At 42.8% G+C, this 26,115-nt stretch overlaps 1 protein-coding gene across 1 annotated transcript in view; it reads left to right on the forward strand.

Annotated features, from left to right (window-relative positions):
* Nucleotides 1–26,115, forward strand: part of LOC121515475 (ankyrin repeat domain-containing protein SOWAHC) — a 46,647-nt gene that overhangs the window by 15,744 nt on the left and 4,788 nt on the right. The window contains exons 3-5 of the mRNA XM_041796266.1: nt 7,770–7,856; nt 10,422–10,424; nt 18,673–18,745. Of these exons, the coding sequence (XP_041652200.1) occupies nt 7,770–7,856; nt 10,422–10,424; nt 18,673–18,745 (163 nt within the window). The remainder of the gene's footprint in view (nt 1–7,769; nt 7,857–10,421; nt 10,425–18,672; nt 18,746–26,115) is intronic.

Genomic DNA, 26,115 nt, shown 5'->3' on the forward strand with positions numbered 1-26,115 from the left:
ACCTGACCCGACCCCTCAGGTGACGGCGTCCTGCTCATTTTCACGCTCTCAGTCGTGCCTGAATGGAAAACATCCGAGGACAGAAATTAAACAGGCGGAAAACATCCGAAAACAGCGTTCACGCCACGTTAGATTGAGTTTACAACATCAGCAGGAGCGCCGACAGGGACGGCGTCCAACACTCGGGACAGGTCACACCAGGAGGAAGGCGAGAACACGTGCCCAAAAATGACCCCAGCGATGCTAAATTAGGAAATCTGTCGTCTCACAGCCAACATTCATCTGTAGGACGTCAGCGTTCAGGACATCAGCGTCCGGGACGTCAGCGTTCGGGACGTCAGCGTCTGGGACGTCAGCGTCTAGGACAGAGAGATGGCGGACTTCACCAAGCTCTGCAGGATGACAACAGTCTGATGACAGACGTGGACTCTGGAGAATTTAGCGGCTGTGAGAGAAGAAATTAAAGAGCCGGTAGAGCTCTACTCAGTGGAAGAACATCACTACCTTCATTATCATCCACAGACACTCCTCTTAAAGATGGCGCCTGTTTAGACGTGTTTCTCCTGTGAGCCGCAGCAGCCTGGGCGGGGTCTACATGACGGGAAAGACAAGAATAAGACACCTTTAACCTGCAGCGTGCTCACAGACATGTCAGACACGTCCATCAGTCCACCGTCATCACTGCGAGTTTAATCAGCCACAACACGACCATAAGAACCTAGAACACTCACACAGTCAGTCCATCAGACCCAGCTCTGTTCACAGATCCTGTCTTTATTTAACAGAATGTCTCTTTATTTTTCTTCTTCTCTTTAAAACCATCGGACACGTCCAGTTTGTAAGTACAGCAGCTGCATGTGTGTCTGTAGAGATGAGTCCTGAATGTTTAGGTGTCTGTAATAGACTCTGACATAGAGAATAGACCCTAATAGACTCTAGCTCAGAGAACAGGTTCTGTCCATGTGTTCGAAGAGACAGAGAGGTTTTCTAAAACCACGCTCACAAGCAATGGTTCCACCAAGAACTAGAATGTTCTGTTGTGTTCTGGAACTAAAACGTTCTGGCTCTTGGTGCCTGAAAATCCATTTTTAACATAAATTAATGCCATCATAAAGATATTTTTATAATTAATTTATGACATCATAGAGACATTTTTATAATTAATTTATGACATCATAGAGATATTTTATAATTAATTTATGACATCATAGAGACATTTTATAATTAATTTATGACATCATAGAGTTATTTTTATAATTAATTTATGACATCATAGAGACCTTTTTATAATTAATTTATGACTTCATAGAGACATTTTTATAATAAATTTATGACATCATGAAGACAGTTTAAATAATTAGGTTATGACATCATAGAGACATTTTTATAATTAATTGATGACATCATGAAGATATTTTTATAATGAATTTTTGACATCATAAAGACATTTTTATAATTAATTTATGAAATCATAAATGTCTTTTTTATAATAAATTGATTACATCATAAAGACAGTTTAAATAATTAGGTTATGACATCATAGAGGCATTTTTATAATAAATGTATGACATCATACAGACAGTTTTTTAATTAATTTATGATATCATAGAGACATTTTTATAATACATTTATGACATCCAAAAGATAGTTTTATAATTAATTTATGACATCATTAAGACATTTTTATAATTAATTTATGACATCATTAAGAAATTTTAATAATAAATTGATGACATCATAAAGACAGTTTTTTAATTTATTTATGACATCATAAAAATTGTTTTATAATTAATTCATGACATCATAAATATCTTTTTAGAATAAATTGGTTACATCATAAAGAAATTTTATAATTAATTTATGACATTATAAAGATAGTTTTATAATTAATTTATGACATCATAAAGATAGTTTTTATAAACAATTTATGACATCATAAAGATAGTTTTATAATTAATTTATGACATCATAAAGGCAGTTTTATTATACATTTATGACATCATAGATACATTTTTATATTTACTTCATGACATCATGAATTCATTTTTATAACAAATTTATGACATCATAAAGACAGCTTATAATAAATTTAGGACATCAGAAACAAATTTTTATAATTAATTTATGACTTCATGAATTCATTTTTATAATTAATTTATGACATCATAAAGATATTTTTATATTTAATTTATGACATCATAGAGACATTTTTATAATTAATTTATGACATCATAGAGACATTTTTATAATTAATTTATGACATCATGAACTCATTTTTATAATTAATTTATGACATCATAAAGATAGTTTTATAATTAATTTATGACATCATAAAGATAGTTTTATAATTAATTTATGACATCATAAAGATAGTTTTTATAAACAATTTATGACATCAAAAAGATAGTTATATAATTAATTTATGACATCATAAAGATAGTTTTTATAAACAATTTATGACATCATAAAGATAGTTTTATAATTAATTTATGACATCATAAAGGCAGTTTTATTATACATTTATGACATCATAGATACATTTTTATATTTACTTCATGACATCATGAATTCATTTTTATAACAAATTTATGACATCATAAAGACAGCTTATAATAAATTTAGGACATCAGAAACAAATTTTTATAATTAATTTATGACTTCATGAATTCATTTTTATAATTAATTTATGACATCATAGAGACATTTTTATAATTAATTCATGACATCATAGAGACATTTTTATAATTAATTTATGACATCATGAACTCATTTTTATAATTAATTTATGATATCATAGAGACATTTTTATAATTAATTCATGACATCATAGAGACATTTTTATAATTAATTTATGACATCATGAACTCATTTTTATAATTAATTTATGACATCATAAAGATAGTTTTATTATAAATTTATGACATCATAAAGACAGTTTAATAATACATTTATGACATAATAAAGACAGTTTTATTATAAATTTATGACATCATAAAGACAGTTTTATTATAAATTTATGACATCATAAAGACAGTTTTATTATAAATTTATGACATCATAAAGACAGTTTTATAATTAATTTATGACATCATAAAGACATCTTTATAATTAATTTATGACATCATAAAGACATCTTTATAATTAATTTATGACATCATTAAGACAGTTTTATAATACATTTATGACATCATAAAGACAGTTTTATTATAAATTTGACATCATAAAGACAGTTTTATTATAAATTTATGACATCATAAAGACAGTTTTATAATTAATTTATGACATCATAAAGACATCTTTATAATTAATTTATGACATCATAAAGACATCTTTATAATTTATGACATCATAAAGACATCTTTATAATTAATTTATGACATCATAAAGACATCTTTATTATTAATTTATGACATCATTAAGACAGTTTTATAATACATTTATGACATCATAAAGACAGTTTTATTATAAATTTATGACATCATAAAGACAGTTTTATTATAAATTTATGACATCATAAAGACAGTTTTATAATTAATTTATGACATCATAAAGACATCTTTATAATTAATTTATGACATCATAAAGACATCTTTATAATTAATGACATCATAAAGACATCTTTATAATTAATTTATGACATCATAAAGACATCTTTATAATTAATTTATGACATCATAAAGACAGTTTTATAATTAATTCATGACATCATAAAGACATCTTTATAATTAATTTATGACATCATAAAGACATCTTTATAATTAATTTATGACATCATAAAGACAGTTTTATAATTAATTCATGACATCATAAAGACATCTTTATAATTAATTTATGACATCATAAAGACTGTTTAAATAATTAGGTTATGACATCATAAAGACAGTTTTATAATTAATTCATGACATCATAAAGACATCTTTATAATTAATTTATGACATCATAAAGACTGTTTAAATAATTAGGTTATGACATCATAAAGACATTTTTATAATACATTTATGACATAATACAGACATATCTTTTTGTTCCTCTGACATCATAAAGACATATTTTCCTCCATGCTAGGTGAACCTCAGCTGAATCTGTGGGCTTTATTTTCTTTTGAAAAATTCCTCCCTGATTATTGAAATGCTTTTACCAGATCTTCGATGTTTGTTGTGTTTAATTTTTGAATGTTCATAAATTTGACGCTGTTACCCACCAAAATAAGAGAGCAGATTGTTCTATTTGATGGATATTAAGTGGATGGAGTGTATTTGTGTGTTTAATGTGAAATGATGATGGTTTTAATGGAGTCCTCTCATGGTTCTCTAGTTAAACAGACGGATGTGAGCTCATTGAATAAAGAGATTAGCTCCAACAGAACACAGTGGTGATGGGAAAACTGTCCTTGAGTGTGTCTTTAGCTGTGAATTAAAGCCCATAATAATATTATTATTACTACTACTGCAGCGTCAGTGTTAAATCTGTTTAAACTAATTAGCCGTGAATTCTCTTCAAAGCTGCGCTTTATTCTAACGATCCCTCTCTCTGCCTCTGAAACCGTCTGATGTTCTCACATCTGGATCACTTCAGTCCTAATATCTCCTCCCGCAGCCACGCGTCGCCGCTTTAATGGCGTATTAAGGCCACGTGGGTTAAAAATAAAATGCAGAGAGAGGAGGGAGTACAATCTGAATTTTCAACATTTCAGATTCAATTTAGGACTGCAGTTCAATAACCTCTGTGTTTAAAACGAGAAAATATAGCAGAAACTAAGGACTATGGGAAAACTACCGAGGAGAAGGGCTGGGATGGTTTTAGACCTGTGAATCTCCAAATCTCACCCCTCTGTCAGACCTCCAGTGACCTGTGACCTGTGACTGGTCAATTATCCTGTCATTTGTGAAAATTGAAAACATCCTTCATTCTTGAGATACTTTTGTTTCAGTAATGAAATATTCAGACAAAAAATGTAGAGGGTAAAAACTAAAACCCTCAGAGAAACAGCAGCATCAAAACTCCATCCATCCATTTTCTATACCGGGGGGGCTGGAGCCTATCCCGGCTGTCGTTGGGCAAGAGGCGGGGTTCACCCTGGACTGGTCGCCAGTCAGTCACAGGGCTGACACATAGAGACAGACAACGCTCACACCTACGGGCAATTTAGAGTCACCAATTAACCTACCGAGCATGTTTTAGGTGGTGGGAGGAAGCCGGAGTACCCAGAGAGAACCCACACGTGCACAGGGAGAACATGCAAACTCCACACAGAAAGGCCCTGACTGGGAAGCAAACCGGGGACCTTCTAGCTGAGCGGCAACAGAGCTAACCCCTGCACCAGCGTGCAGCCCGGAATCACAACTCCTCTGTCTAAATCCTGAAAGAGCCGCTTCTGCATGGTCTGTTTCCACAAAACGGTCCGATTTGCTTCAGTCTGGTTTGGTCCAGTCTGGTTTGGTTTACTCTGGTTTGAGATGGTCCACTTTGGTCCAGTCCGGTTTGGTCCATTCTGGTTTGGTTTACTCCAGTTTGAGATGGTCCACTTTGGTCCAGTCTGGTTTGGTCTATTCTGGTTTGGTTTACTCCGGTTTGAGATGGTCCACTTTGGTTCAGTCCGGTTTGGTCCAGTCCGGTTTGGTTCAGTCTGGTTTGGTCCAGTCTGGTTTGGTCCAGCCTGGATTGATATGGTCCACTTTGGTTCAGTCTGGTTTGGTCCATTCTGATTTGGTTCAGTCCGGTTTGAGATGGTCAACTTTGGTTCAGTCCGGTTTGATATGGTCCACTTTGGTTCAGTCTGGTTTGGTCCATTCTGGTTTGGTTCAGTCTGGTTTGAGATGGTCCACTTTGGTACAGTCAAATTTGGTTAATTCCAGTTCGAGATGGTCCACTTTGGTTCAGTCTGGTTTGGGCCAGTCCGGTTTGGTTCAGTCCGGTTTGAGATGGTCAACTTTGGTTCAGTCCAGTTTCGTCCAGTCTGGTTTCGTTTACTCCGGTTTGAGATAATCCACTTTGGTCCAGTCCGGTTTGGTCCAGTCCAGTTTGGTTCAGCCTGGTTTGGTCCAGCCTGGTTTGAGATGGTACACTTTGGTTCAGTCCGGTTTGGTTCAGTCCAGTTTGAGATGGTCCATTTTGGTTCAGTCCAGTTTGGTTCAGTCCGGTTTGAGATGGTCCACTTTGGTCCAGTCTGGTTTGGTTCAGTCCGGTTTGATATGATCCACTTTGGTTCAGTCCAGTTTGGTCCAGTCTGGTTTGGTCCAGTCCGGTTTGGTTCAGACTGGTTTGAGATGGTCCACTTTGGTTCAGTCCGGTTTGGTTCAGTCCGCTTTAGTTCAGTCCGGTTTGAGATGGTCCACTTTGGTCCAGACTGGTTTGGTCCTGTCCGGTTTGTTTCAGTCTGATTTGAGATGGTCCACTTTGGTTCAGTCCGGTTTGGTCTAGTCTGGTTTGGTCCAGCCTGGTTTGATATGGTCCACTTTGGTTCAGTCCAGTTTGGTTCAGTCCAGTTTGATATGGTCCATTGGTCCAGTCCGGTTTGGTTCAGTCCGGTTTGATATGGTCCATTGGTCCAGTCTGGTTTGGTCCAGTCCGATTTTGTTCAGTCCGGTTTGGTTCAGTCCGGTTTGGTTCAGTCCGGTTTGATATGGTCCATTGGTCCAGTCTGGTTTGGTCCAGTCCGGTTTGGTTCAGTCCGGTTTGGTTCAGTCCGGTTTGGTCCAGTCCGGTTTGGTTCAGTCTGGTTTGGTCCAGTCTGGTTTGGTCCAGCCTGGATTGATTTGGTCCACTTTGGTTCAGTCCGGTTTGGTTCAGTCCGGTTTGGTTCAGTCCGGTTTGATATGGTCCATTGGTCCAGTCCGGTTTGGTTCAGTCTGGTTTGATACGGTCCATTGGTCCAGTCCGGTTTGGTTCAGCTGGTTCTTCATCTGGCTCCACTTCGTCTTTTAAATGTGGATTAAATAAGGACAGAGGATGAAAGAAAAGAAACTGGCACTCAAACAGGAGCTAGCTACAGTGGCTCACATTAACTAGAACAGACTTGTTCATGGAGGGCTCACATTAAAGAGTCATTTGGTAGAACAGGCTCGTTTATGAATGGCTCACAGTAAAGGGTCGTTTAGTAGAACAGGCTTGTTCATTAAAGAGTCGTTTAGTAGAACAGGCTTGTTCATTAAAGAGTCGTTTAGTAGAACAGGCTTGTTCATTAAAGAGTCGTTTAGTAGAACAGGCTTGTTCATTAAAGAGTCGTTTAGTAGAACAGGCTTGTTCATTAAAGAGTCGTTTAGTAGAACAGGCTTGTTCATTAAAGAGTCGTTTAGTAGAACAGGCTTGTTCATTAAAGAGTCGTTTAGTAGAACAGGCTTGGTCATTAAAGAGTCGTTTAGTAGAACAGGATCGTTCATGAATGGCTCATCATTCCTCGCTCTTTCAGCCACCAAGGTTTATTCTGTTGATAGAACATCAGCGTTTACACTAAAGACTGTTTGAGACTAAATGAGGATTTGACTTCCTATCCTGCCATTTCGTATTGTAATGTATTGAATGGTATTATAATGCATCGTATTGAAGCCCCTCCCATCATTTTGTATGACAGTGCATCTGAGTGCATGGTGGCATCCTGTTGTGTTGTGCTTCCTGTGTGTGTTTCCTGTTGTGTAGTTTAGTGTAGAATCATGTCAGCTGCCTCCCTGAGTGAAATCCTCTCACTCTCTAATAAAACTAGAACCCTGCTGAGAGTAAACGTTCCAGTAGAAGCAGAGAAACGTTCCTGAACCCTCCGTGTGTCTGATCAGACAGCTCTTCACTGGGCCGCCAAGCAGGGCCGTCAGGAGGCCGTGGACGTGATGCTTCGCTCCGGGGCCGACGTCAACGCCAGATCGGTGAGTGTGGCGTGACGGCTGGAGCTTCGCTGAGTAAACAATCGGAGAAACACGTGGACTGTCTTCAACAGAACCATAGATATTTAAAGGAGCAGTTCCACATTTCTGAATGTCCTTTTAAAGCAGTCAGACTGATATCATGGTTACCGTGGAAACTCTCAGGATCAGACCACCTCCCTCTGCTGTGTAAATGTGAACGTTTCATTCCTGACCCTGCTGGTTCTTCTGCACATGCTCCAGCAGAGCTCTGAGCCACCAAACCGTTCTTCTGGTGTGTGTGGCGTTCACGGCTAATCAAGGTGGGGTAAATACCCTCAGAGCGGTGAGAGGTGATTCCAACGAGGCCGTGTTGTGATTATTTAATGTCTCACAGACGGTCCAATCTGCTCTGGCTCCATGAGCAGATAATGTCTAAACCCCAGCAGAGCAGAGCAGAGCAGACAGCGCTCTGATTGGCTCCATAATAACACCATTAACTTCTGTCTCTGGTCGTTAAAGAGCTAACGGCTCCAGCAGCAGCCAATCACAGATCAATAATCCATACAGACGCAGTGAGGAGGAGAGAAACAGCACAGGGAGGTCTGGATCCACTCAGAGGTTCAGGTCTGGATCCACTCAGAGGTTCAGGTCTGGATCCACTCAGAGGTTCAGGTCTGGATCCACTCAGAGGTTTAGGTCTGGATCCACTCAGAGGTTCAGGTCTGGATCTACTCAGAGGTTGGATCCAGACCTAAACCTAAATCCAGATGGCTGCAGGTCAGAGGTTAAACTGAGACATTTGAACTCTTCAGGGAAATATTAGCTCATTTTTAATGTGATGGCAGCAACACGTCTCAAAAAAGTAGGGACGGCCATGTTCAGGACCCAGACTCTCCTCCTTAAAAAAGGAAACATTTTGCCCATTTCTACCATTTTTTGTCAGTTTTCACCATTTAAGCCACGTTTTGTCACTAAATACCACTTTCTTCCTACTTTTATCCCATTTTTGCCTCTTCTTTTTACCACTTTTATCCCATTTTTGCCCTTTTTCACTATGTTTTGCCACTTTTTGTCCATTTAAGCATCCCATTGCCATTAAACACCACTTGTTTCCTCTTTTTTTAACCATTTTAGTCACTTTAACTCTTTATTTTGCCACTTTTGAACAATTGTTCACCAGCTGTAACCCATTTTTTCTTCTCATCCATCTTTTTCCACTTTTATCCCCATTTTCACACATTTTTGCTGCTTTTGACCATCTTTGGCATCCTTAACATGTTGTTATTTCTACTTCAAGCCATTTCTGCCTTTCACCACTGAAATTGTGGCTCTTGCAAAGATATTTTTCAATACGATTTTGGCTCTTTGGTTGGGTATCACTGCTCTAAAAGCTCTCTCTACTGTCCAGCATTGATAGTTCCTTTCCAGATGTTAGAGCTGCCCACATAGGCACTAATGCAACCCCATACCATCAGAGATGCAGGCTTTAGACCTGAGCCAGGAGAACCAGCTGGATGCTCCAGATCCTCTTTAGTCCACAGGACACGGACTCTGTGGTTTCCTCTGACCACAGAACAGTTTCCCATGTTTCCTCAGTCCATGTTAAATGAGCTTTGGTCCAGAGAAGACGGACCACGGTGTTTCTGGATCCTGGTCACATATGGCTTCTTCTCTCCATGATCAGCTTTAACTGTCATTGGTGGATGGCACGGCCAACTGTGTTGACAGACGATGATTTCTGGAATGCTCCTGAGCCCATGCAGAGATTTCACTACAGAATCATGCCTGTTTTAATGCAGTGGCCCCTGAGGGCCCCTGAGGGCCCCTTCAGTCTTGTCCTTGCTCTCAGATTTCTCCAGATTCTCTAAATCTGTTGATGATATTCTGGACTGCAGATGGAGGGAGATTCAAAGTCTTCAGGAACATTTTTCTGAGATCGTTCCACAGTTTTTAGACTCAGTTTTTCTCAGATTGGTGAACCTCTGCCCATCTTTACTCCTGAGAGACTCTGCCTCTCTAAAATGCTCCTTTTATACCCAGTCATGTGACTGACCTGTTGATAATTCACCTCATTAGTGTCAAAATTCTCTTCCAGCTGTTTTTCACTGGTACCTCTTACTTTTCTAGCCTTCTGTGCTCTGTCTCTACTTTTTTGAGATGTGTTGCTGCCATCAAATTCAAAGTGAGCTAATATTTTCCTGAAATGGTAAAATGTCACAGTTTATCATGTTGTTTATGTTCTACTGGGAATCAAATATGAGTTTATGAGATTTGACAGTCATTGTTTGTATTTATATTTTACATGGCGTCCCAACTTTTTTGGAGCTGGGGATGACATACAGTCATGGACGAAAGAATTGGCACCCCTGGAATTTTTCCAGAAAATTCACCATTTCTCCCAGAAATTGTTGCAGTTACAAATGTTTTTGGTATACACGTGTTTATTTCCTTTATGTTCATTGGAGCAACACAAAAAATCTGAAGAAAAAAGACAAAATGTACATAATTTTACACAAAACTCAAAAATGGGCCGGACAAAATGATTGTCCCCCTTTTAAAACTGTGGGTAAATGATTTTATTTCCAGCATGTGATGCTCATTTAAACTCACCTGTGGCAGTAACAGGTGCTGCAATCTAGAAATCACACCTGAAGCCAGTTAGAATGTCTAAAAGTTGACTCAGCCTTTGTGTTGTGTGTCTGTGTGTGTCACACCAAGCATGGAGGAGAGAAAGAAGAGCCCAGAACTGTCTGAGGACTTAAGAAGCAAAACTGTGTAAAAATCTGAACAATCTCAAGGTTAAAGACCATCTCCAGAGATCCTGAGATTCCTTTGTCCACTGTGTGTAATATAATCAAGAAGTTTATAACCATGGAGCTGTGGCTAATCTCCCTGGACGTGGACGGAAGAGAAAAACTGACAAAAGAATGCAACGCAGGATAGTTGGAATGGTGGATAAACATCCTCAGTCAACTTCCACACAGATTCAGGCTGTCCTGCAGACTCAGGGTGCAGAAGTGTCAGCTGGGACCATACGTGGTCATCTGAATGAGATGAAGCGCTATGGCAGGAGACCCAGGAGAACCCCACTGCTGACAAAGAGACAGAAAAAAGCCAGACTGGAGTTTGCAAAAATGTACCTGAGTAAGCCTCAATCCTTCTGGGAGAACATTTAGTGGACAGATGAGACTAAGGTAGAGCTTTTTGGAAAAGCAGGTCATTCTACTGTTTACAGGAAACAGAATGAGGCCTACAAAGAAAAGAACACAGTACCTACAGTCAAACATGGAGGAGCTTCAAGGATGTTTTGGGGTTGTTTTGCTGCCTCTGGCACTGGGTGCCTTGACTGTGTGCAAGGAATCATGAAATCTGAGACTATCAAAACATTTTGGGCCGCCATGTAGGGCCTAGTGTCAGAAAGCTGGGTCTGGGTCAGAGGTCATGGGTGTTCCAGCAGGACAATGACCCCAAACATACCTCAGAAAGCACCAAGAAATGGTTGGAGACAAAGCTGGAGAGTTCTGAAGAGGCCAGCAATGAGTCCAGATCTAAATCCCATTGAACACCTATGGAGAGATCTCAGAACTGCTGTTGAAGAAGCACCCTTCAAATCTGAGAGACCTGGAGCAGTTTGGAGAAGAAGAGTGGTCCAAAATTCCAGCTGAGAGGTGGAAGAAGCTTGTTGATGGTTAGAGGAAGAGATTGGTTTCAGTTATTATTTCCAAGGGTGTGAAACCAAATATTAAGTTGAGGGTGCCAACAATTTTGTCCGGCCCATTTTCTGAGTTTTGTGTAAAATTATGTCAGTGTTGTGTTTTTCCTTCTGATTTTTGTGTTGTTCCAACGAACATGAAGGAAATAAACACATGGATACCAAAACATTTGTAACTGAAACAATTTCTGGGAGAAATGGTGTATTTTATGGAAAAATTCCAGGGGTGCCAACACTTTCGTCTGTGACTGTAGTTATGTAGTTATGATATGAAAACAGACCTTAAACCTGCGATCCAGAGAAGTAGAAGTCATCCAGTGAAACTAAAGTTCTGTAAAGATGGAGGCTCAGCATTGAGAAATGATGGATGATGTGCTTTTATTTTGAAGGGGTTGTCTTTCTTTGGTGTGCTTTTATTTTGAAGGGGTTGTCTTTCTTTGGTGTGCTTTTATTTTGAAGGGGTTGTCTTTCTTTGGTGTGCTTTTATTTTGAAGGGGTTGTCTTTCTTTGGTGTGCTTTTATTTTGAAGGGGTTGAGTAACAGAGAACGGTCAGAAACGTGTTATTACCTGGTGATTGTTGTTCTGGCTGAATATTTAAATGTCATATTTATGTATAAATATTTATCACTCTCTCCTCTAAGGCTTTAACTGTTCACTAACATGTTCTCTCTCTCTCTCCTCCCCTCTCCATCCTCATCTTCATCATCATCCTCCTCTTCATCAGCATGTAAGTGAGTCAGTGATTGTGTTTGATCTCTGTGTGTGTCTGCCTTATTTATTTATATATTCTTTTATTTATTTCATTTCCCTCCACGCTGCTCGCCGTCTCTCTCTGAAGGGGGTAAGTCCGCCTTAAACTGTACAAGCCAACACGCCAGCTCCAGGACGGTTAGAGGGAAGCGGTCACGCTCAGAGATGGAGAGGAGAACATCCTGGAGCTAGAACACAAATCACATTTAGGACCAGAGCACAGATTTATTCTGGGGTTAAAACACGCTAAGAACACGCAGGAAACATGTCAGACAAATACAACAATCCTAGGAGGCTTCATCCTCTCTCTGTAGGTTTATAGAAGACCATAAATGTAGACGGCTCTACAGTAGTCTGCAGAGAGAGAAGGTTCAATATGACAGGATTTAAAGGATTTAAATCAAACCCAGTCTGACAGTGAAGGAGGCTCAAAGATCTCCATCTCATCATGGAACCATCCAGAGAAATTCAAGAACAGATGAGAAACAAAGTCACTGACATCTATCAGTCTGAAAGGGTTACACAGACCTTTCTAAGGCTTAGGGACTCTGAGAGCCGTTACCCACACATGGGGAAAACTGTGAACGGTGGCGAACCTTCCCAGGAGTGTCCGGCCTACCAACATGACTCCAAGACAACATGGACGACTCATCCAGGAGGTCCCAGAAGATCCCAGAACCACATCTAAAGACCTGCAGGCCTCACTGACTCAGTTAAGGTCAGAGGTCATGACTCACCAATCAGAAAGAGACTGGGCAACAACGGCATCATGGGAGAGTTCCAAGGCCAAAACCACTGCTGAGCAACAAGAACACAAAGGCTCGTCTCACATTTGACTAAAAACCTCCTGATGATCCCAAAGACTTCTGGGAAATATTCTGAGGACTGAGCAGACAGAAGAGGAACTTTCTGGAAGGAGTGGATCCTGTTACATCTGGAGTCAAACTAACTCAGCATGTCATGAGAAGAACAGCAGACCACCAGTCAGACATGGTGGTGGTAGTGTGATGGTCTGGACCAGGACCATTAACTCTGATCTCCTCCAGAAAATCCTGAAAGATTTTGGTAAAGGAGGTGGAAAAAATGAGTTAAAAGTTGCATTAAAGGGGAAAAAGCTGCAGAAATGGGCCACAAGTAGCAAAAAAAGGCAAAAAAGAAAGGCAGTCAATAGAAAACTGGTGGAAAACCGGGTTAAAAAGGCAAAACAGTGGCTAGCAAAAGTAAAAGGCTGCATAAAAAAGGCAAAATGTGGCAGAAAAGGGCAAATCTGGCAAACAAAGTGGCAAAAATAGTAGACAAGTGAAAAAACAATGACAAACGCGGGTTAGAGCTGGCAAAAGGAAACAAGCTGCAAAAAATATTTCTAAAGTGGCCAAAAAGGAAGCAAAAAAAGGCAGCAACTGGTGAAGCAGGGTTAGACATGGGTTCCCTTTGGAATAAAGCTGCAAAAAGAGTTAAGAATGGCAAAGAAAAGTGGAAAACAAGATCATCAAGCAGCAGGAATGGGTTAAAGCAGTGTTACTCAACCAAAGAGCCAAAGTGTTGAAAAATACATTTGTAAGAGCCACAATCTAAGAGGTGACAAGTGGCATCAAAAAGTTAAAGATGGCAAAAGTGGTAAAAAAAAAAAAAAAGTGGCAAACACCTGGAGAAAAGTGGCAAAAATCAGAAAAAGGTAGTATAATCATCAAAAAGTGGCATTTAATTGCAAAAGGCAGCTTAAATGGGTGAGAAGTGGCAAAAAGGGGCAAAAATGAGAACAATGTTTCAATGAAGATATAAAAGAGCCACATGTGGCCCCAGAGCCACAGGTTGAGTATCACTGGGTTAAAGTCTGAACAGAACTGGCAGAAAGGTAGAAAAACTGGTTTTGATGGGCTAAAATATCAGACAAGTGGAAAAAAATGTGTTTGGCCTTCAGTTCATGACCTCTTGGGTTCTGGAGCAGGACCATGATCCCAAACACTCCAGCAAGTCCACCTCTGAATCTACTAGAGACTACGTGAAGGTCCTGGAGTGGTCTAGTCCGAGTCTGGACTTAGATCTGACGGAGATGCTGTGACCGTAAACAGGCCGCTCATGCTGGAAAACCCTCCAATGAAAACTATTCTGCAGAGAAGAATGGGCCAACATTCCTCCACAGTGATGAGACAGACTCACTGACAGTTATCACAAACGCTCGCTAGCAGATTTTCATCAAACAGGAAAAATTTTAATGAGAAGAAAGAAAAATGTCCTGTTCAGGTAGGGGAGAGCGTCGTCTGCATAGAGGTCAATGCTGAACCAGGAAGGTCAACTTTAACAGCTTTTCTCCACACTTTAGAGAATTCATCACTGAAACAGAAGAGTGGTTCAGTGTTTATAGTCCTGATAGAGGTTTTAGGATTTTATTGAGCAGTCCGGTGATGGGCAGAGGAAATCCATCTGATTGGTTTTCTATAATCAGATCTGATCAATGACGGGGTCTAAGCTGGACTCTGATGCAGAATTTTCCGTTTAGAGACAAATTCATCAGAAGAATATCATGGATGGGGGCTGGTTAGTCAGCGTGGACCTAGTCCCGCCTGTTCTGTGTTTTACCTGAGTAAACTAAACCCTGCTAACACCTGATTGGTCGATCGCTCAGACTATAAACACAGGACAGCCGTAGACCAGAAGTCCTGGCATGCTGAGGAACTCGGGTCAGGGTTTTTAGAGGTTTTCAGAACCCCGCTCCCTCGGTGCAGATCTGTTTCTCTGCGGTTCGTCACGCCATTGATCACGCCGTTCGCTCACATCCATGTCGTGTGTCTCGTCTCTTCATCAGGCGTGGCGCTGACGGTCCCGTTTTAAACATCAAACATGGTCGGGGGCTCGCTCAGCGTCAAACTTCAGACCCGTCCTCTAAATCAGCTCTGACTTCAAACCGCCTCTTTACTGTCATTTAACTCGGTTTAACGTTCGACTGACGGCACCGTGAGTGTTTGTTCATACGTGACGGCGGCTCACGGTGACGGGCGGCTCGTCTCCTGGGACCGGACGGTGTTAATGTGAACAAACAATGAAGACTGCGAGAGGAAGAGCGAAGGAGAGCAGACAGGCTGACGGACTCAGAGAGGATGGGAGCTGACAGGACGGTGACAGAGAGACGGGACGCCAGCTGACAGTCGCTCTTTTACACGACCACAGAAGGATTTTACCGTCTGATCAGGGAGATTGATCGTACCATCAGTGATGGATTGGTTTAGCCTGGAGCGGCTCTAAAAGAGCCGTTAAACTATCTGCAGAGAGATGAGTGTTTCAGATGTTAGCAGGAAGTGAAGCAGAGACATGTCTCTAAGGGTTCTGTCTCCTCTCACTTACTCTTACTCCCATCATGTATTATCATGTATCTCTGCTTTAAACCCTTTAAATCCAGAAACACTAATATACTGCTGTGGTTTATATTTATATTTATCAGGAGAGCACAGCAGAGAGTCTCAGGCTGTCCCATCCTAAAGCTCTCTCTAAACCAGGCCTTCTGGGCCCGTCCCATGAAGGATCTGTCCTGTAGATCCTCCATGGTCTAGAGTATCCCACCACTCATGTGGCTCTTTAAATGTCTTTAAGCTGTACACAGTCTGATATCACAGCGTCGTACTGGCTCCAGCCTGAGAGTTTCAGGTTGGTCCTACTCAGTCTGGTCTAAGCTGTCCTCAGTCTGGTCTAAGCTGTACTCAGGTTGGTCTAAGCTGTACTCAGTCTGGTCTAAGCTGTACTCAGGTTGGTCTAAGCTGTACTCAGTCTGGTCTAAGCTGTACTCAGTCTGGTCTAAGCTGTACTCAGTCTAGTCTAAGCTGTACTCAGGTTGGTCTAAGCTGTACTCAGTCTGGTCTAAGCTGTCCTCAGTCTGGTCTAAGCTGTACTCAGGTTGGTCTAAGCTGTACTCAGTCTGGTCTAAGCTGTACTCAGGTTGGTCTAAGCTGTACTCAGTCTGGTCTAAGCTGTACTCAGGTTGGTCTAAGCTGTACTCAGTCTGGTCTAAGCTGTACTCAGTCTGGTCTAAGCTGTACTCAGTCTAGTCTAAGCTGTACTCAGGTTGGTCTAAGCTGTACTCAGTCTGGTCTAAGCTGTCCTCAGTCTGGTCTAAGCTGTACTCAGGTTGGTCTAAGCTGTACTCAGTCTGGTCTAAGCTGTACTCAGGTTGGTCTAAGCTGTACTCAGTCTGGTCTAAGCTGTACTCAGGTTGGTCTAAGCTGTACTCAGTCTGGTCTAAGCTGTACTCAGTCTGGTCTAAGCTGTACTCAGTCTGGTCTAAGCTGTACTCAGGTTGGTCTAAGCTGTACTCAGTCTGGTCTAAGCTGTACTCAGTCTGGTCTAAGCTGTACTCAGTCTGGTCTAAGCTGTACTCAGTCTGGTCTAAGCTGTCCTCAGTCTGGTCTAAGCTGTACTCAGGTTGGTCTAAGCTGTACTCAGTCTGGTCTAAGCTGTACTCAGTCTGGTCTAAGCTGTCCTCAGTCTGGTCTAAGCTGTACTCAGGTTGGTCTAAGCTGTACTCAGTCTGGTCTAAGCTGTACTCAGTCTGGTCTGAGCTGTACTCAGGTTGGTCTAAGCTGTACTCAGTCTGGTCTAAGCTGTCCTCAGTCTGGTCTAAGCTGTACTCAGTCTGGTCTAAGCTGTCCTCAGTCTGGTCTAAGCTGTCCTCAGTCTGGTCTAAGCTGTACTCAGGTTGGTCTAAGCTGTACTCAGTCTGGTCTAAGCTGTACTCAGTCTGGTCTAAGCTGTACTCAGTCTGGTCTAAGCTGTCCTCAGTCTGGTCTAAGCTGTACTCAGGTTGGTCTAAGCTGTACTCAGTCTGGTCTAAGCTGTACTCAGGTTGGTCTAAGCTGTACTCAGTCTGGTCTAAGCTGTCCTCAGTCTGGTCTAAGCTGTACTCAGGTTGGTCTAAGCTGTCCTCAGTCTGGTCTAAGCTGTACTCAGGTTGGTCTAAGCTGTCCTCAGTCTGGTCTAAGCTGTACTCAGGTTGGTCTAAGCTGTCCTCAGTCTGGTCTAAGCTGTACTCAGGTTGGTCTAAGCTGTCCTCAGTCTGGTCTAAGCTGTACTCAGGTTGGTCTAAGCTCTACTCAGTCTGGTCTAAGCTGTACTCAGTCTGGTCTAAGCTGTACTCAGTCTGGTCTAAGCTGTCCTCAGTCTGGTCTAAGCTGTACTCAGGTTGGTCTAAGCTGTACTCAGTCTGGTCTAAGCTGTACTCAGTCTGGTCTAAGCTGTCCTCAGTCTGGTCTAAGCTGTACTCAGGTTGGTCTAAGCTGTCCTCAGTCTGGTCTAAGCTGTACTCAGGTTGGTCTAAGCTGTACTCAGGTTGGTCTAAGCTGTCCTCAGTCTGGTCTAAGCTGTCCTCAGTCTGGTCTAAGCTGTACTCAGGTTGGTCTAAACTGTACTCAGTCTGGTCTAAGCTGTACTCAGGTTGGTCTAAGCTGTCCTCAGTCTGGTCTAAGCTGTCCTCAGTCTGGTCTAAGCTGTACTCAGGTTGGTCTAAGCTGTCCTCAGTCTGGTCTAAGCTGTACTCAGTCTGGTCTAAGCTGTACTCAGTCTGGTCTAAGCTGTACTCAGTCTGGTCTAAGCTGTCCTCAGTCTGGTCTAAGCTGTACTCAGTCTGGTCTAAACTGTACTCAGTCTGAGATTATAGAAAGTATGAGCGCTGCATCATCATGAGATCAAACATTACCTGGAAACTACATGGGCCATTATGAGAAAACAGTCATCATCGTTTCATCCCTTCATTACAGCACTCGTTTCAGCACACAAAGCATTCTGGGAGCATGGATCTAGAAGGTCCCCTTTAAACAGCTTTTCCCCCTCATTCTGTAAATTCATCTTTGAAACCCAAACAGAGGTTTCCTGTCAGAGCCAGCCATACAATGTGAGCATCTCATCAGATTCAGCTTTGAACCTGGAGTTGCGCGACCCGACTACAGGGGTGGGCAACTGGCGGCCTGCGGTCCACATGTTGCCCTCCACCTCACTAACAGTGGCCCCCAAAGTGAATTTCAAATATCACTAACGATAAACATGTAGAAAACAGCCAAATCTTTCAAGAAAACACTGAAATAGAAAGTTTCCTCTCCTAGTCTACGGTTGCTGGTTTGTGTTTAGTTGGCTGAAAGAAGATAGGACTGGCGTGCCCTACAGAGAGGAGCAGTGCTCAGTGAAGCTACATGTCAATCCCTGTTTTCTGTGCTTGTGTGTTTTTGCACCCTGTAAAATCCTGGATCCCTGCTTTCTGCACTGTTAGTCAATAATTTCTGAATAACTAGATCACTTTTCTGCCCTGATACTAGAGAAAATCTTTCCCTCCAAATTCAGATCTGGGATCAGATCTGCTCTGAAACTGTCAGTAACTGTGTTTGTGTTTCCAGGGTTACACGGCGCTCCACCTCGCCTCCATCCACGGACACCAGCACGTCGTCCACGCCCTCATCAACAACTACAGTGAGTCAGAGCACCTGCAGTCATCCTGACCAATCACAGCACAGCAAACACCTTCACTTAGGGAAAACAGCTGCTTCACTGCATAAAAGAGCAACTAAAACTAGACAATTTCTACAAGAGGGGCTCTGGGGGCGGTGCCGGTTTCATCGCAAGGTCATTTATGACAATAGCCCGACTTGTAATGACAAGTCGGGCTATTGAAGAACAACAGTGGCTCGTGTCTTTTTCCCCGAGCTCCTAAAAACAAATTTACCCCCGTGTTTTTAAATATTTCCTGTTCTGAACCTGAACAAACCAGATCCCCGTCCCTCCTACAGGCCGAGTGTTTCTGTTAGACAGAGTTTAAATTTAGACCAAGACCAAGAGAAAAACAGGAGAAGCTGTTAATACAGACGTGGTTCTGGAGGATTTACAGAGTCCAGACGTGGTTCTGGAGGATTTACAGAGTCCAGACATGGTTCTGGAGGATTTAGAGAGTCCAGACGTGGTTCTGGAGGATTTAGAGAGTCCAGACGTGGTTCTGGAGGATTTACAGAGTCCAGACATGGTTCTGGAGGATTTAGAGAGTCCAGACATGGTTCTGGAGGATTTACAGAGTCCAGACGTGGTTCTGGAGGATTTAGAGAGTCCAGATGTGGTTCTGGAGGATTTAGAGAGTCCAGACATGGTTCTGGAGGATTTACAGAGTCCAGACGTGGTTCTGGAGGATTTAGAGAGTCCAGACGTGGTTCTGGAGGATTTACAGAGTCCAGACGTGGTTCTGGAGGATTTAGAGAGTCCAGACGTGGTTCTGGAGGATTTAGAGAGTCCAGACGTGGTTCTGGAGGATTTAGAGAGTCCAGATGTGGTTCTGGAGGATTTAGAGAGTCCAGACGTGGTTCTGGAGGATTTACAGAGTCCAGACGTGGTTCTGGAGGATTTAGAGAGTCCAGACATGGTTCTGGAGGATTTAGAGAGTCCAGACATGGTTCTGGAGGATTTAGAGAGTCCAGATGTGGTTCTGGAGGATTTAGAGAGTCCAGACGTGGTTATGGTGTGGGGTTTTTGTTGGATCAGTCAGATCAGATTGATGTTTTATATTCAGACACTCAGGGACTCGCCTCCTCGCCTCATGGACTCGCTGAGAGAGAGAGAGCAGCCGTGCAGATCGACTCTGACACGCTGAGACAGGAGAGGTGTTGGACTGACGGCTTTAGACCCCCCCCCCCCCCCCATTTCACTGTTAATGAGAAACACCCCGACCTGTCAGCCTCTGCTTCATGTCCACGTCATGGTCCTCACACCACAGGTTGATCACTGTCTAAGCACAGACAGAAAAAATCATTAAATGCTCTTTATTGTCTAAAACCCAGATGGAGACAGTTCCTCTGTTTCTGAACAGAACTATAAAAATGATTTCAGTGTGGAGCATTTTCTCTGAAATCTTTTTTATTTATGGTTCAAGAAACCAAAAATCCTCAGCAATATTTATTTATATGAATATCAAAAATCCAAGATTTATAATGAGAAAATCAAAAATGTTTTCACTGAAATGGAAACATTCTGATAATCTTTATTTATTAACTGTAGTCTGGATAAGTTCTGCTAACTAATGTTGCTTTGAAAGAATATCTTATCTAGGTCTTTAAAACATTCCATCCTTGCTTTGAAAGAATATCTTATCTAGGTCTTTAAAACATTCCATCCTTGCTTTGAAAGAATATCTTATCTAGGTCTTTAAAACATTCCATCCTTGCTTTGAAAGAATATATTATCTAGGTCTTTAAAACATTCCATCCTTGCTTTGAAAGAATATATTATCTAGGTCTTTAAAACATTCCATCCTTGCTTTGAAAGAATATCTTATCTAGGTCTTTAAAACATTCCATCCTTGCTTTGAAAGAATATATTATCTAGGTCTTTAAAACATTCCATCCTTGCTTTGAAAGAATATATTATCTAGGTCTTTAAAACATTCCATCCTTGCTTTGAAAGAATATCTTATCTAGGTCTTTAAAACATTCCATCCTTGCTTTGAAAGAATATCTTATCTAGGTCTTTAAAACATTCCATCCTTGCTTTGAAAGAATATCTTATCTAGGTCTTTAAAACATTCCATCCTTGCTTTGAAAGAATATCTTATCTAGGTCTTTAAAACATTCCATCCTTGCTTTGAAAGAATATCTTATCTAGGTCTTTAAAACATTCCATCCTTGCTTTGAAAGAATATCTTATCTAGGTCTTTAAAACATTCCATCCTTGCTTTGAAAGAATATATTATCTAGGTCTTTAAAACATTCCATCCTTGCTTTGAAAGAATATATTATCTAGGTCTTTAAAACATTCCATCCTTGCTTTGAAAGAATATCTTATCTAGGTCTTTAAAACATTCCATCCTTGCTTTGAAAGAATATATTATCTAGGTCTTTAAAACATTCCATCCTTGCTTTGAAAGAATATATTATCTAGGTCTTTAAAACATTCCATCCTTGCTTTGAAAGAATATCTTATCTAGGTCTTTAAAACATTCCATCCTTGCTTTGAAAGAATATATTATCTAGGTCTTTAAAACATTCCATCCTTGCTTATGAAATAATCCATCCTTGCCTTAATCCTCATGTCATTTAAACCAGTACAACATTCTTTCCTTGCCGTTTTGGATTATTTAATTGGGTCAATAAAACGTTCCATCCCTGCCTTTAAAGATGTCAGAGGTCACAGCTGCTTCATACATCATTGCAAAGACACAGACCCTGCCTTAACATTGGTCTGGGCTCAGACCTGGTCCAGGTTGGTGGACAAGTTTGAAAACTGGTAGAGAGAATGTTCTAATGTGCAGTCAGAACAGGAAGTTTGAATTTAGGATGACCTGGGGTCAGGGAGGGACATGGTCCCTCTTTAAAGATAGACCGGACTCTGACTGTCAGCAGGTCAATAAAGGAGTTAAATCTGTGAATATTTCTCTCTGTAGTGATCGTCTCCTCTCTGCCCTCTCTGCTAAACATCTGTGTTCTTTCTGTGTTCTTTCTGTGTTCATTCTGTGTTCTTTCTGTGTTCATTCTGTGTTCTTTCTGTGTTCTTTCTGTGTTCATTCTGTGTTCTTTCTGTGTTCATTCTGTGTTCTTTCTGTGTTCTTTCTGTGTTCATTCTGTGTTCTTTCTGTGTTCATTCTGTGTTCTTTCTGTGTTCTTTCTGTGTTCATTCTGTGTTCTTTCTGTGTTCTTTCTGTGGGATGTTCTCTAACTTTTCATCCTGGCGTCTCGTTGAGAGTAACGAGGTCTCACGCGGCTCGCGTCAACGTTGATGTGGGTCTGAGGAGAATAAACGGCGTGCTCGTGTTGCAGTAAGGAGGACGGCATCCCCCGTCTCCTCGCCGGGACTCTGAGAGATAATGGTTTCACCGTGAAACTGACTCTGGTCATTACTCCCGTTTCCCTCCCACCTGCCCTCCCCCCGCCACCATTTAAACGGTTTAACGCCGCAGCGCCGATCCTCGGAGAAACCTGACCGTCCCTCTGCTGCAGAGACCGACGCCATCAAACTCACAGACGGGCCGAGTTACGGAGTTAACTTCACGGTTAGGGTCTCAGTGTCTCCCATGATGCTCTCTGGTAAAGTCAGGGGAGGAAAGTTAGAGTTTTTAGAGCAGTCCTCCTCCAGACTCTCTAACAGTCTGATCTCTCAGACTCAGAGGACTGGCATCAAACTTTCCTCTCTGCTGTGGATGTCAGATCACTCCGACGTTTCCTCTACCCCAGATGAGGGACGATCACACCAACAGGGAGTCTGGGTCCATCCTAGACCCCTGTACACCCTTAAACCAGGACTGTCCTCATAATCAGGGTCTCTAGCAGCCCAGTGAACCGGTCCTCATGGTCAGGTTCTTAGCCCAGTGAACAGGTCCTCATGGTCAGGGTTCTTAGACCAGTGAACCGGTCCTCATTGTTGGGGTCTTAGACCAGTGAACCGGTCCTCATTGTTGGGGTCTTAGACCAGTGAACCGGTCCTCATGGTCAGGGTTCTTAGACCAGTGAACCGGTCCTCATGGTCAGGGTTCTTAGACCAGTGAACCGGTCCTCATTGTTGGGGTCTTAGACCAGTGAACCGGTCCTCATGGTTGGGGTCTTAGACCAGTGAACCGGTCCTCATGGTCAGGATCTTAGACCAGTGAACCGGTCCTCTTGGTAGGGGTCTTAGACCAGTGAACCGGTCCTCATTGTTGGGGTCTTAGACCAGTGAACCGGTCCTCATGGTCAGGGTTCTTAGACCAGTGAACCGGTCCTCATGGTCAGGGTTCTTAGACCAGTGAACCGGTCCTCATTGTTGGGGTCTTAGACCAGTGAACCGGTCCTCATGGTTGGGGTCTTAGACCAGTGAACCGGTCCTCATGGTCAGGATCTTAGACCAGTGAACCGGTCCTCTTGGTAGGGGTCTTAGACCAGTGAACCGGTCCTCATGGTCAGGGTCTTACACCAGTGAACCGGTCCTCTTGGTAGGGGTCTTAGACCAGTGAACTGGTCCTCATGGTCAGGATCTTAGACCAGTGAACCGGTCCTCTTGGTAGGGGTCTTAGACCAGTGAACAGGTCCTCATGGTCAGGGTTCTTAGACCAGTGAACCGGTCCTTTTGGTAGGGGTCTTAGACCAGTGAACCGGTCCTCATGGTCGGGGTCTTAGACCAGTGAACCGGTCCTCTTGGTAGGGGTCTTAGACCAGTGAACTGGTCCTCATGGTTGGGGTCTTAGACCAGTGAACCGGTCCTCATGGTCAGGGTCTTAGACCAGTGAACAGGTCCTCATGGTCAGGGTTCTTAGACCAGTGAACCGGTCCTTTTGGTAGGGGTCTTAGACCAGTGAACCGGTCCTCATGGTCGGGGTCTTAGACCAGTGAACCGGTCCTCTTGGTAGGGGTCTTAGACCAGAGAACCGGTCCTCTTGGTAGGGGTCTTAGACCAGTGAACTGGTCCTCTTGGTCAGGGTCACCCAGGGTCCATGAGTGATAATCATATTTTATTTTAACCTGAATAAAAAAGCCCTGCTCAAATCATCAATGGTTTTTTTATTCATTTTTGCTGTAATAAAAGTCGTTTTAAAAATGTAATCCCCTTTAATTAAAACAGAATGACCCTCTATTGGTGATGATAACCATGTGGATGGGTGCACTGGACTGAACCACTGGGAATGTTAGACTTCAGAACTGAGCCACGATGGGCACAAATGTCAGGATACCAGAAAGTAAAATAGACACAACTTTAATGGAAAACTAATCAAATAAGTGCAAATAGTGCAAAATGTGGTTAAAATTGGTGAAAAGCATTCTAAAAGTGGCAAAAAATGGTTTATGAGGACAAAAGTTGGTTAAAAAAGGTTAAAAGAAGGAAAAATGGGCATATGGTGGGAAAAAGTGGCCAAAGAGTGGCTAAATATCTGGTGAAAAGCTGTTAAAAAGTGGTGAAAAGTAATGAAAAGCTGTTAAAAAGTGGAAAAAATGGGACTGAACATGTGGATGGGGACCAAATATGTCAAAAAAATTCCCTGGGCTCATTCTACATTCAACGTTCACTGCCTCTGCAGCTCTACTCTGACTCGCGGTCTTCCCTAAGCCGAGTCCTATCAGACTGACTCGCGGTCCTCCCTAAGCCGAGTCCTATCAGACTGACTCACGGTCCTCCCTAAGCCGAGTCCTATCAGACTGACTCGTGGTATTCCCTAAGCCGAGTCCTATCGGACTGACCCGCGTTCTTCCCTAAGCCGAGTCCTATCGGACTGCCTCGCGGTCTTCCCTAAGCCGAGTCCTATCGGACTGACTCGCGGTCTTCCCTAAGCCGAGTCCTGTGGGACTGACTCGCGGTCTTCCCTAAGCCAAGTCTTATCGGACTGACTCGCGGTCTTCCCTAAGCCGAGTCCTATCGGACTGACTCGCGTTCTTCCCTAAGCCGAGTCCTATCAGACTGACTCGTGGTATTCCCTAAGCCGAGTCCTATCAGACTGACTCGTGGTATTCCCTAAGCCGAGTCCTATCAGACTGACCCGCGTTCTTCCCTAAGCCGAGTCCTATCGGACTGACCCGCGTTCTTCCCTAAGCCGAGTCCTATCGGACTGCCTCGCGGTCTTCCCTAAGCCGAGTCCTATCGGACTGACTCGCGGTCTTCCCTAAGCCGAGTCCTATCAGACTGACTCGTGGTATTCCCTAAGCCGAGTCCTATCGGACTGACCCGCGGTCTTCCCTAAGCCGAGTCCTATCGGACTGACTCGCGGTCTTCCCTAAGCCGAGTCCTATCAGACTGACTCGCGGTCCTCCCTAAGCCGAGTCCTATCAGACTGACTCACGGTCCTCCCTAAGCCGAGTCCTATCAGACTGACTCGCGTTCTTCCCTAAGCCGAGTCCTATCAGACTGACTCGTGGTATTCCCTAAGCCGAGTCCTATCGGACTGACCCGCGTTCTTCCCTAAGCCGAGTCCTATCGGACTGACCTGCGTTCTTCCCTAAGCCGAGTCCTATCGGACTGACTCGCGGTCTTCCCTAAGCCGAGTCCTATCGGACTGACTCGCGGTCTTCCCTAAGCCGAGTCCTATCGGACTGCCTCGCGGTCTTCCCTAAGCCGAGTCCTATCGGACTGACTCGCGGTCTTCCCTAAGCCGAGTCCTGTGGGACTGACTCGCGGTCTTCCCTAAGCCGAGTCTTATCGGACTGACTCGCGGTCTTCCCTAAGCCGAGTCCTATCGGACTGACTCGCGGTCTTCCCTAAGCCGAGTCCTATCAGACTGACTCGCGGTCCTCCCTAAGCCGAGTCCTATCAGACTGACTCACGGTCCTCCCTAAGCCGAGTCCTATCAGACTGACTCACGGTCCTCCCTAAGCTGAGTCCTATCAGACTGACTCGCGTTCTTCCCTAAGCCGAGTCCTATCAGACTGACTCGTGGTATTCCCTAAGCCGAGTCCTATCAGACTGACTCGCGGTCCTCCCTAAGCCGAGTCCTATCAGACTGACTCACGGTCCTCCCTAAGCCGAGTCCTATCAGACTGACTCACGGTCCTCCCTAAGCCGAGTCCTATCAGACTGACTCGCGGTCTTCCCTAAGCCGAGTCCTATCAGACTGACTCGTGGTATTCCCTAAGCCGAGTCCTATCGGACTGACCCGCGTTCTTCCCTAAGCCGAGTCCTATCGGACTGACCTGCGTTCTTCCCTAAGCCGAGTCCTATCGGACTGACTCGCGGTCTTCCCTAAGCCGAGTCCTATCGGACTGACTCGCGGTCTTCCCTAAGCCGAGTCCTGTGGGACTGACTCGCGGTCTTCCCTAAGCCGAGTCTTATCGGACTGACTCGCGGTCTTCCCTAAGCCGAGTCCTATCGGACTGACTCGCGGTCTTCCCTAAGCCGAGTCCTATCGG

This window comes from Cheilinus undulatus, linkage group 9 (assembly GCF_018320785.1).
Source record: "Cheilinus undulatus linkage group 9, ASM1832078v1, whole genome shotgun sequence".
NCBI classification, from domain to species: domain Eukaryota; kingdom Metazoa; phylum Chordata; class Actinopteri; order Labriformes; family Labridae; genus Cheilinus; species Cheilinus undulatus.